This window comes from Physeter macrocephalus, chromosome 16, assembly GCF_002837175.3.
Source record: "Physeter macrocephalus isolate SW-GA chromosome 16, ASM283717v5, whole genome shotgun sequence".
In the NCBI taxonomy this organism is placed as follows: Eukaryota; Metazoa; Chordata; class Mammalia; order Artiodactyla; family Physeteridae; genus Physeter; species Physeter macrocephalus.
The window spans coordinates 74,390,390-74,402,746 of NC_041229.1; the positions used below are offsets into that span (position 1 = coordinate 74,390,390).

General features: G+C 51.2%; 1 protein-coding gene across 1 annotated transcript in view; it reads left to right on the plus strand.

Moving 5' to 3' along the window:
* Positions 1–574: 574 nt before the first annotated feature.
* Positions 575–12,357, plus strand: part of SLC6A5 (solute carrier family 6 member 5) — a 53,970-nt gene continuing 42,187 nt past the window's right edge. The window contains exons 1-6 of the mRNA XM_007122979.3: positions 575–715; positions 1,787–1,927; positions 3,062–3,583; positions 6,143–6,281; positions 8,950–9,081; positions 9,431–9,604. Of these exons, the coding sequence (XP_007123041.2) occupies positions 575–715; positions 1,787–1,927; positions 3,062–3,583; positions 6,143–6,281; positions 8,950–9,081; positions 9,431–9,604 (1,249 nt within the window). The remainder of the gene's footprint in view (positions 716–1,786; positions 1,928–3,061; positions 3,584–6,142; positions 6,282–8,949; positions 9,082–9,430; positions 9,605–12,357) is intronic.

A 12,357-nucleotide genomic window follows, 5' to 3' on the forward strand; every position in this document is an offset into this window, starting at 1 on the left:
TGTTAAGGCTAGATGGGGTAATTCATGGAAAGCCCTTGCACGATTGTTCAATATTGAGAGCTTAATAAATATTAAATCAAAGCTACAATAAAAAGCGGCCTGAAGCCCTCAAGGAAGCTCACAAGGAACGTCTCTTCAGGGAACCTGTCCTTCTTCCATAATCATGCAGACCGTGGGTCCCTACCCGGCTGCTCCCGGAGGGGCCAGGGGGCAGAGTCAGTGAGCTGAGGCATCCGCGTGCGTTCGCGCGGCTCGGAAGGAGGCGGGAGGGGCCCGGCAGTAGTTCTCTGGGCGCCCACCGCAATCTGCCGCCGCAGCCTCGCCTGCGGCCGCCGCAGCATTGTCCTCCCGCCGCGTGGGGACGGCCCAGTCGAGTGTGACGGAGCCGACCCCGAGGCAGTTGGCACGGCTGCGGGCAGCAGGGAAGGGACAAAGTGCTTTCCGTAGCTCCCCATTTCCGAGGTCTGGAGTTCCCTGAACGAGCCCGGCCAGAAAGGAGAGAAGGGAAGCGTTTGGATACGAATCCCCTGCTAGGCTCCAAACGACACCTATGTAAAGGTGTTTTCCCTTTCTAATGATTGTAACCATTGCTTTGTACCAGCAGCAAAGTCCATCTTTCTATCGCCACGGCCACCTCCAGCCCAGCCACAGAGCAGTAGACCGTCCTCTGGTGGCATCTCGGAGGGCCAGCCCTGCCGCCTGGTTGCAGCAGATGGTGATTTGGAGGGTCTATAACACCTTGTGCGTCCAAATCATTCCTGGCTCTGGTGAATTTTTATTGAGAGGGCTAGGAAGAAAGAATGGGTTTCCTTTGACTTTGAAAGTGACCTAAGATCCAGGTCAGTGTTGGAAATAATTTCCTTTTTATTTATAAAATTTTCAGAGGAGCTTAAAACATACAATGAGAATAGTCCTAATTTTACTCAGGGATTTCTCTTGTGTTAACGGAGATAAAATAGAAATGCAAACACTAGACCTCAATTCTTAAGCGAAAACGTAGGATCTCTCCAACACTGGTTGGCTGGGAGGGTGGGCTGTGGGCATCTGAAGTCCTACACGCAAGGTTGGTACAGCCTTATAAACGCAGGAACCGTGTGTACAGCCACTGCAGAACTGTGTCGCTTCGTGAGACCCTCGATCTCTTTATAGTAATATTGCAGAATCCGCTGCCTGCAGGTTTGGAGAGGTGGCAACAGGATCTAGCCGAAGAGCAAGAGGGAAATATGACAGCGATTTAACTCCTTCCTCTGCGCCCACCTCAGCAGCCCAAAGCGCTCCTTTGGCGGCTGCGCCTCGGCTTGGGTGCAGTGGGACGTGTCCCTCCCATGTTTCCCTTAATTAGGAGGAGGCAAACTTCTATCTTTCCCTCCCGCCGGCTTCGGTTTAGTAATCAGACCCACATGAGTCACGCCAAACACTCAGCCCCCTCCTGACCGAGTGACAACTGGCCAGCGTACTCTCGGCTGTTGTCCCTTTAAAACTCGAATCCAAGGAGGTAATGATTTATCAAACTTGTCTTATCAAGAAAATGTCAAACGAAGGGCACCTTGCTTTGCACTGACGCAAACCTGGCCTTTCCCAAGGAGATATAGAAAGCGCCTGTCTTGCTGGAGCCGAACCCAGTCTTGTCAGTAGCTGGTTTCACTCTCTGCCTTCAATCTATTGCCCGTTTCAGACATGGTGAGTGTTTGCTTTTGTTCTTTTAAGAGGAGAGGGGGCTGCGAGGGTAGGAAGGGCAGATTCGTTTCGGATATTTCTTTTTGAAATGTTCTGTGCATTCTGGAAGGCGAAGGGAGCTCACATTGTACTCGTGAGCATCACCTGGGGTCGGAAAGAGGTTTCCGGGGCTGTGGAGCTGAGAGGTTGGAGGTGTCGCCTAACCCCGCTATTCTGGGAACTGTCCTTGGTGCTGAAAAGCCAGGTGCCGGTACTGAAGAGAGCCGCTGTGGGTCCTAGAGGCTATTGAGATAAGAAAGCTGGCTAGAACTGAGATACTTAGATTTGGTGCAGATTAACTTAGATTTGGTGCAGATTAAAGAGTTCTGATCTGTGCGTTTGTGAAAGAAGGTTAGACCAGAGGTGTGTGGTTGAGGTGAAGGTAATATGATTATCCTTACAGTATAATAGTAATTATTGGAACTAATATTTACAAAGCCCTGAAAGATAACACGAGGGGAGAAAGTGGATGGAAAAAACACCGCTGGCAGTTATTTTCATTTGAACCTCAATTGGGAGAAAGCAAATGAAAATTAGTCGTGAGTTTTGGTTCCCAAGCCAGTGTAGGGGCATGGATACTAAACTCTTGTGAATAGTTATTCTTGGGGAGTGGAAGGACCAAAAAACTTCTCACGTTCTTTTACATATCCGGGAATCTAGACATGAATGTAGGTTGTGTAAGATAAATCCAGTTACTACCTTGTGTTTGAAATCTGGTTTATTACTGTTCTTGTGGGGTTGTTGTTACTGTTATTTTGGTCGTTATCCTTATTCTTGCTTTTGCTACCTGGCGGGCGGGGGTGGGTTTTGGAGCGCTGGGATTCGCACAACCGATTTGGCCTCAAATACTCGCAGGTGCCAGGGCATCAGCTTTTGTGGCCGCAGCTTGTTTATCGCTTATTAAAAAAAAAAAAAGCAATGTGCATTGTTGAATGACAAAGGAAATGGGGCGGAAAATTAAAGAATCTTTCTACAATGGTGATGGGAACGTGGGCACCCTACAGTCGTGATGTGAAATCCAAAGAGGGCAGGGACCTCATGGCTGTAGGGTTATTTCTGCCCTCCACTTCGCCCTCCTCCAAAAAACATTTCTGCATCTTTTCTTAGTTCACCTTCTATCAGGTAGGAGAATATTAGTTTCTTTATGTCATCCAGTTATCCACAAGACGGACAGACTGAGAAATAATTACAGTTTTTCTTGGAGAAGGAAAAAAAAAATCCAGATTCCAATTTGTTGCCTAGATATTATGTCTGGACCTGAGTTGTGAACGTCTCTATATGTAGATACAGGTATTTTTAAAGCTGCCGTGACTTTTTTTTTTTTTGCTTCACATTATGTTTGCAGGATTGCGGTGCTCCCAAGGAAATGAATAAACAACCAGCCAACAGCCTGGAGGCGGCGGTGGCGCTGGGCCACCACGATGGCTCGTGCGCACCCAGGACGAGCCCGGAGCAGGGGCTTACCGCGGCCGCTGCCGCGCCGCCGCCGCGTGTGCCAAGGTCCTCTTCCACCGGCGCCCAAACTTTCCATTTCCCCGACGCGCGAGACTGCGAGGCCGAGCGGCCGGGAGTAGGGGCTTGCAAACTCGGTAGCCCGCGGGCGCCGGCGGCCTCGGCGGCTCTGCGGGACTTGAGCGAGGCGCACGGCGCGCAGGCCGCCCCTCCTTCAGGGGGCGCCGGGCCCGGCAACGCGCTGCATTGTAAGATTCCGGAGGGGGATGCGAACGTGAGCGTGGGCAAGGGCACCCTGGAGCGGAACAATACCCCGGCCGTAGGCTGGGTGAATATGAGCCAGAGCACCGTGGTGCTGGGCACGGATGGAATCACATCCGTGCTCCCGGGCAGCGTGTCCACCTCTGCCGCCCAGGTAAGCAGGGCGCCCTCGAGCCGCGCCGCCTCCTGCTCCCCAGCCGCGCGAGAGGCGAGCCAGGCCGAAGCGGGTGCACGTGTGCTGATGGGGAGACCGGATGGCAGTGCCAGGTGATGGATGCGGGAGGCAGCTTTGGGGATTCGGAAACTCGCACTGCGCTGGGGTCACTAGTTCAGGGCGCGAGGGCTGCAGCTAAGCTGCCAGAGGAATTGCGACCTCAGGACCTGCGCTACCTGCCCCTTCCCAGCCTCAGGCGTAGCGGAAATCCAGGTGCAGACTCATTAAGCAGTTGAGGCATTTAGATTTTTACCCCTTTCTGCAGACAGGACTCCCCCTCTTGCTAATGACTGGGTCTTTTTTTTTTTCCCAAACAATTCTTAATTTAAAAAAGGAGAAGAAAATACAAAGGAAAAACCCGGGGGAATAATCATTTAAGTCCTGTAGGCTTTGCACTGCGAATTACATTTATCACATGAGAACTCATTTGATGAGAGGTGGCTTACATGAGGCCAGTACTGAAGTTTAAGCCTCAGAGCCTATATTTTCCAAAACCTGGTACCTAATTTTGTATATATATATTTTTTCTTAGAGTACCTCTCTCAATTGTATGAGCCTCAGGCCCCAAAAACCTGGATTCACCTGTGCATTTGATCCTTTACGCTCAACCAGAGGCATGAAAAGCCCACAAAGCAAACCCCAGTCCTGAGTCAGGGATGAGGCAGCTCTTCCTGGTGGCCCCCTTCCCATATGGACTTTTGTCTTCTTCCATCTCCTTCCAGTTTCTCTCCCTCCTTCCCTGATTTATTTCCTCCATCCCCTTTCACATACTTTCGCTCTTCCTTTCCCATTGCCTGCCTCTACTGCTATCTCCTCTCCTCCCCTGGGCTCAAGGGCTAAGCGTGTGTAGCCAGTGGTGGGCTCTTGAACCAGAACATCTGCCTGTGTGAGATCTAGGGTGTGTATAGCCCTTCTTAGTTACTCTAGTGTTTGTACACACACACACACACACACACACACACACACACACACACACAGCAAGAGCTCAGCTGTTACAATAACTAGAAATGGACATAAACTTAGGCTTTCCCGCCCTCCTTTGCTTTTGAGGTCCACCTCTGGAGCGTTTGGCTGTGTGCATTAACAGCCAGTGACAGCATGTGCCCAAGAGTGTGACCTCAGGTAGAGGCAGAAAATTTGTTCCGCATGCCTTGCTTAACCTCCGCACTGCGGCAAAAGGAGCTGGAATCCCCACCCTTCGTAGCCCCCGAAGAATTGAAGTGGGGGGGTGGCTGGAGGTGGTCTGTGTGGGGAGGAGTGTAGTGAGGATATTAAAGATGTTCAGTATAGATCAAGCCCTGCCTTTGCCTAGTTTCAGCTCTGCCCATCTTTCTGATTCTCGCCTTTCTGACGCCCACCTCGGCCCTCCTCTTCTCTCCCCAAGACTTCCTTCCCATTTTGGCAGCTGCTTCTTTACCCTCCATGGCCTGTGGAACAGTGTGGACGTGCCAGGTTGCTAGAATGAGGTGGAGGGTGACTGAGGAGGTGGAAGCTGTGCAGTGGCTCGGGTCCCTGGCAGCTTTGTGTGGTGTCCAGGTGTCCTGAACAGTTCCCGAGTTTATCGGAGGTGGCTTCACCTACAGTTTTTTCTGCTTTCCAGTGAGGCATTCCAGAACCAGGGACTGCCCCAAGAAAGCATCTTAGCGTGAGCTTGGAGAGGTGAGCTCCAAAGATCAACAGACTTCGGGAGCTGGCGGGGGGTGCCTTAGGGGACAGTGATTCTGAGCCCCTCAGTTTACAGATGGGGACACAGAAGCTCAGCAAGGGCCAGTGGCTTGCCTGGGGTTATCCAGATGGGATGATAAAGTTTAGACCAGAACTCAAGATTTTTAATGTCCTGTCTCTTTGCATGTCTGTTTCTCCATTCTCCCTGTTGTTTCACCCCCGCGTCTCTCTCCTTCCCACCTCCCTTGCCCCACTGCTGAAAGGTGCCCCCTTCAATGAGCTGACCAGGCAGGTCCTGCCCATAGGCTTTAGAGAAAGTGAGTCAGGGGCTCTGGCTGGCTTCAGGCATTGCAGCTCTCCTTCTGGCCTTAGCATGGGGTCCAAAAAAAGAAAGGGCTGAGTTAAGGGGTGTGAGGAATTTTGGGAGGAGGGGTTGGTTAGGGGCCTGCTTGCTGGGGACTCGAGGCATGATATTGGGGGCCTGCTTGCCAAATGAACTCTTGGTCATGGGTTGGGGATGGAGGGACCTGCTTGCAATCAACCTACAGTTCAAGGTTTGGGGAAGGCTGCTTGCTGGTATGATTTGACTGCAGGATTTGGGAAAGAGGGGTTCAGGAGTCTATTTAAGATGGCTCTTCAGAATTGGGAGCCTCCTGCTGAAAGACTCTCTGCAGGGTTGAAGGGTCAGGGCCCTGCTTGCCGATGCATCCTCGGTTGAAAAGTGGGGGCCTGCTTGCTGGGAAGGATACTCAGCAGTGGGGGAGGGGCGGAATGGGGCCTGCTTGCGGACCTTCCCCGGGGCTGGTGTCCGACCATGTGCTTTTCCGCCCCCAGGAGGACGAACAAGGGGATGAGAATAAGGCCCGAGGGAACTGGTCCAGCAAACTGGACTTCATCCTGTCCATGGTGGGGTACGCAGTAGGGCTGGGCAATGTCTGGAGGTTTCCCTACCTGGCCTTCCAGAACGGGGGAGGTATGGCTTTTCCGCTCTTTCCGCCTGCGGCGGGGTGGGGCGGGCACTTGTGGGTTGGGGGGTGACGCAGAGCCCCGGGACGGGGACCGAGGCTGAGAGGGGAGGCTCAGAGCAGCCTCTTCACACTCCAGTTCGTCCCCTGTGGGCATCCGTGTGAAACCGGAGGGCAGGAGCTATTGAAAGAGGTTGGCACTAGATCCAGGAGGCTTTTATCTGGAGCTGGAGCTCAGAGAAGAGATGGGTCCCCACGCTTCCTCACTGGTCCAGCCTGGGGGGCTGGGCCCCGATTCAACTGAGCATTGATGCAGGGAAGTTCAAATCCTAATCTAGCCCACAAGTATTTCGGTACCCGACACACTCCCCGCACTTAAACAACTTTAGAGCCAGGAGCTGTGCGGTCCTGGACACTGAATTAAGGAGGTTTTAAGATCATAACCTGGAAATCCGAGCCTACATAGGAGACTTTGGGAATGGGCGCTTGGGTCGTGCGGAACGCAGGATGCAGGCGAACCAGGAGCGGGGAGAACAGAGGGGCTGGGGGTTGTGCTGTTGAAAATCTATTAGAAGCACCCCACCCACACACATGCTCATGGGCACAAGCAGGGCATATTCTGACTTTAACGGCGAACCAGGAGCGGGGAGAACAGAGGGGCTGGGGGTTGTGCTGTTGAAAATCCATTAGAAGCACCCCCACACACACATCCTCATGGGCACAAGCAGGGCATATTCTGACTTTAACAAAAATCGTTTTGCAAAAACGGTTTCCGTTTCATTTGTCCTCACTGGGTGGAAGGAAAACCGTTTCTAAAATGGGGAGGACGCCAGTTAGGCCTCTAGGATCCTCTCCCGTACCCACTGAGGAGGGACCCTGCACATTCACGGTCCCCTTTGCAAGGCGGGGCTAAACTGACAAGTCAAACCCCTCTAGGAATAGGAATTTGCACCTAGGATTCCCTTTCACAGCTTCTCAACTGGACCAAGGAGACCAGAGCTGCGCCCCTCACCCCATCGGGTTGGGCAGCTTAAGTTTTGTTTGTTTGGTTGGTTGGTTTTGTTTTCTGATTTTGGTCTCTCGGTGCGCTCCAGGTACAGGGACAAGGGACAGAAGCAGCACCACGTGATGATGAAAACGGGAAAATATGTTAATACCCCTCCCCCTAATTCCAAATTAGGACACGTTGACAAGTATTTATGAGGAGAGCAGAGCGTTCGCAATCAGGGGTGCCCCGGAAACAGAAGAACGCATGCTGGCCACACACATACGGGCGCCCCAGCCGTGTTACCCCTTGGTTCTCTGCAGGGAGTCCCCAGACCAGGGTGCCGTGTTAAGCTTTACAGTACCAGGAAAGGGGGCGGGCACTCAGGATGAGGGTGGGAAGGGAGTTCCAGTCCAGGGAGCGCGGCAGCTTTGCAGCCCTGCTGCTCTCTCTGCTGGACAAGTCAAAAGGGTCCGTGCTTTGCTCGCCCGGGATCTGCGATCTGCAATCTGCGAAGTTTTGGGCTGCTCAGGGAGTCGGACGCTGGGAGGGTAGGCAACCTCTTCCGCACTGCGGCTCCGGGCCCCTTCGCGCGGGTGGAGAGCTCGCTTCCTCCCTCCCAGGAGCAAAAGAGAAAGACTGCGCAATCTACATCTTTCTCGAAAACCCATTCAGGAGAGGATAAAGCAAGAGCCCTGGTTTAAAGCAAGAGCCCTGGTTTTGCCCCGACAGGAAAGGCCCTTCCAGCAGGAGGAAGAGACTAGAGAAAGATCAGCTTTCCTTCAGTGGAGCCCTGTGTTCTGGGCTCTGGCATCTCGAGTCCTGAATTGGTTCTGATTCTGCAACAGCACTCCCTTGTCCAAAGATCATGGCTATTCCCCAAGCCTCTACCAAACAACCTCAAAGAATCCTTGAGGATAAAGAACCCCAGAGAACCCTCAGGAAGTCTGCGGAGGCCTGCCAGCTACTGGTGCCCTAGACTGGGCATTCTGGGGAATAGACATGAAGGATCAACATCAGGGGCCCTCGGTCTAGATAAGACACCCACATAGTGTCAAGTGCTTAGCGCCTGGGGAGAGGTACGCGGGAGGACAGAGAAAGGAGGCTTCCTGAAGGAGGAAGCATTTGAGTTGACCTTGAAGGATGGAAGGGACTTTTAATGTGGAGAAGGACGTTGAGATGTGTGTGATGGCTGAGGCAGTGGGCAAAGGGATGTCCCTGCCCCCCGTCTGGCAGAGCAGGTCCAACCCTGGTTGGCAGAGGTATGCAGGTAACAAGTTGAGGGCTCCTGGAGTCCTAGCTTAGAAGATTTTAAGGTTTTGGAGGGCTGAGGCGCCAATGAGATTTCACCAAATCTGACTCAAGTAGTGAATCAAAGGTGTGGATTTGTTGAACATTAGAAGAGCTTAATTTGGGGACATTGAGGTACTAGAATAAGAAAGAGAAAAGAAGAGAAAATAAAACTCACCCAGTACGCAACCAATAGTGACCCATCCAGTGGGGAACTGAAAAAAAGAATGTGTTTGCAGGGTACCCTTGTACTTTTTAGAGGAGGGCTCTTAAATGTCCTGGGTACCTGGAATATTGAAAGCTTCCTAGAGAAGGCAAGGGAGCTTCCTCCCTGAGGGGGAAGGTGGAGCCAGCTGGCCTGGGCCTCCCTGGGCTCTCACCTCCCACTCTCTCTTTCCAAGGTGCTTTCCTCATCCCTTACCTGATGATGCTGGCTCTGGCAGGGCTGCCCATCTTCTTCCTAGAGGTGTCTCTGGGCCAGTTCGCCAGCCAGGGGCCGGTGTCTGTGTGGAAGGCCATCCCAGCCCTACAAGGTGAGTCCCCCCCTGCCTTCCAGCTCTCTCAGCCCTCCCCTGCCCTCTGTGGCACCACGTGGCCCCGGGGAGGGAGACCTGCTTCTGTGATCAGGAGAACCCACTCCTTCCTTCTCTGTTTGATCAGTTTCACCACTGGGGCCCTCTGGAGAATGGCCCAAGATCACCTCTGGCACTGTTCCGTTCCTGGCAGAATGCCTCAGTGTCCCTGGTAGACACAGAGTCTATTCCACTATTAGTGTATCCATCTGTAAGAGAGAGCCAAGACCTAGGTCCCCACCCTGTGCCCAACTGTAAGGATTCCACAGGATTTGGAGGAAATGAATCCCTGGAACTTCTGCTTCCACAGGCTGTGGCATCGCAATGCTGATCATCTCCGTCCTAATAGCCATATACTACAATGTGATTATTTGCTACACACTTTTCTACCTGTTTGCCTCCTTTGTGTCTGTGCTGCCCTGGGGCTCCTGCAACAACCCTTGGAACACGCCAGAATGCAAAGATAAAACCAAACTTTTATTAGGTAAGTTTGGATATACCTACACTAGGTGAACTATTCATTCATTCAATGAAGATGAATTGAGCACATATTATGTTTGCCAGGTTTTATGCTAGGTGCTGGAGGCACAGAGGTTAAAACCAACATCAAATATACTTAATTCTAATATTTAAGGAACTCATAGCCTAGGGAGGGGTAATCAAATTTTTGTTTGCTCATGAATAGCTGGAGTGTTCGTTTAAAATGTAGAATTACAAGTCCACCAAATCGTCTGATTTACTAGATTTGGCTGCGGTCACGTCCTCAGGTGACTCATATGCACGGTACAACTTGTCAAGCAATGGGGTCTAGCGTCTAGGGGAGTGATGCTTGTGATCCTGGGTCCACACTTCACAAAATGCTGCCCAGTGCATGAGGTAAACATGAGAAGAGACACTTAAACTGAGGACCTGTGATAGAAAGGTGCATAATGCCAAAGACCTAACATAGAAGAGGGGAAGGCTGCCCAGGGAGGCAAGGCGCGTGTCTGGGGGAAGGCTGGTTTGGGCCTGAAATCCACTGGGACTTGAGGACCTGGGAGAACTGTCAGCTTGTTGGGTCAAGGGCAAGAGCGTTGACGGTGAGAAAGAGCACAGCAGAGTGGCTGGCGAGGCTTCTGGTCTGTAAGACTTTTTGCCCCTGATGGTACATGTGTTTGTGTCAGGTAACTTCTCCTCTCTGGATCTCAGTTTTCCTCATTTGAAAAATAGAACTACTAACAACATTCTTCATCCTACTTACCTCTGTAAGGAGAAAAGAAACGGAGGATATGATCGTAGTTGGAAAAGCATACAAATAGAAGGTGCTAGTATCAGTTGCCTTTGAAGGTGCTGATCATTTTCATGGACACCAATAAGCAAGTAGTTTCTTCTCTCCCCAGCGGAGCTGTTATTCCCTTTAAGCTGGATCTGGCTGAAGTCAGGATCCTGTGGTTTCTGTATGATTGGCTTTTAGCGTTGGTCCCCCAAACCAGCACTTTTTCCCTGACAGCCTGCACACTGCAGAACTAGGAAGTTACTTAAATGCTTTGAGTGTGTAAGAGAGAAAGATGATCCATCCCTCCCACACCCCAGAGAGATGCACATTCCTAAAGGCAGTAATTCACACTGGAGTATTTTTACACACATGTGCATGTGTGCACACAACGTGTCCAGCCTCCACCTTGAGAGGCTTTGAATGAGACTGCAGGAAAGGTAAAACTGGAGACATGCGCCCATGAAATTCAAACCCAGTGCACCTGAGTGCTCAGGAATGGGAGGATGAGGATTTGTGGGGTTCCCAGGTGTGCGGCCCACTAGTAGAGTGACCAAGAGTAAGTGCCTCTAGACTCTCTGGGCCTCAGTGCCCTCATCTTTACAATCTCCATGTGGACAGATTCTTAACTTAGCACAGTGGTTCTCAGCCCAAGCTGCTACATAGTAGAATCACCTGGGGAAGTAGCAAATCAAGACATCACTTAGGGTCCAGCCCAGACCAGTTAAATTGGACTCTCTGGGGATGGAGCCTAGGAATCTATTTTTACAGTTCCCCAGCTGCACCCAAGGGTAAGAACCACCAGGTTGGTGTTTGCCCACATCCCTTCATTAAGCTGCCCTTAACCATGTTTGGAATGGAGTGCCCGCCTTCTTTGCCCTGCAGTCCCTACCAACTCAGGGTCACCTCTGCAAAGCTGCTGTCTGAGAGAACCCCACTCAGATACCCCACTTAAGGTAGCTGTTCTCAGATTCACAACCAATAATCTGCTGCTGGAATGGATTCCCAAAAATGTCATTTTGGCAAAGTGCATTTTCTAGGATGTGGGGCTGGAATGGAGAAAAACCTCAAGGTCGCCCCAGTGGCCTGCCTGTCCTTCCCAGATTGTGTCTGGGGCGGAAGTTACTTTCCAAGGGAGTACCTCTTTCAAAGAGAGCTGTTGCCTCGATCCAGCCTCCAAGAAAGCTTCCCTGGGCACTTCCCTCAGGGATCACGTGTGTCCCACAGCTGTTCCTCGCGAGGGACAGGAGTTCAGAAACACGTTCTCCTCTGTTAACGATATCCACTAATATGTGTGCAGCACCTTAATAATAATAGCCAGCTTTACTTACTACACACCAAGCACCATGTTAAACCCTTTAACTCATATTACCAATGTTAAATGGACAAGAAGCCAACGTATGGTTTAATTATTATTTCCATTTTACAGGGGAAAAATCTGGAGCTCAAGTTTATAAAGCTAGTTCTGCGGTAGACCTTAGATTTGACCCCAAGTTTGCCTGCCTCCCGAGGCCATGGTCCTAACCACCATGTTAAATGCTCCTCAGTCTACAAAGCAGCTTCCTAAATGATGTCTCTGCTATTCCTAATAAGAGCTCTATACGTCCCAAGGGGCAGGTGACATGATCACTATTTCACAGGTGACAAAGTGGACTCTAAGCCTTAGAGGGTGGAAGTACCAGGCCCCAAGTCTCAAGGTAGAGCCAGCGCAAGGATTTGGGTCTCATGACCCCTGATTCTCTGCTCATCCAGGGTTCCTGAAGGTTCTATTCTATCAGCCCTGGCAGAGTGACATCTGTCCAGTTGTTCCCTAACTGATGTTTTTAGCTGAGATTCTGTGGGTTTAAAAGAAAGCTCGTTTAAACAGTAGTTTGACTTAGTAATTCCACTTCTGGGGATCTATTGTTAGAGGAAAATCAGAGACACAGGTAAGGACTATTCGAGTTTGTTCATTGCAGTCACATTTACAAGCTAGGAAAACACCG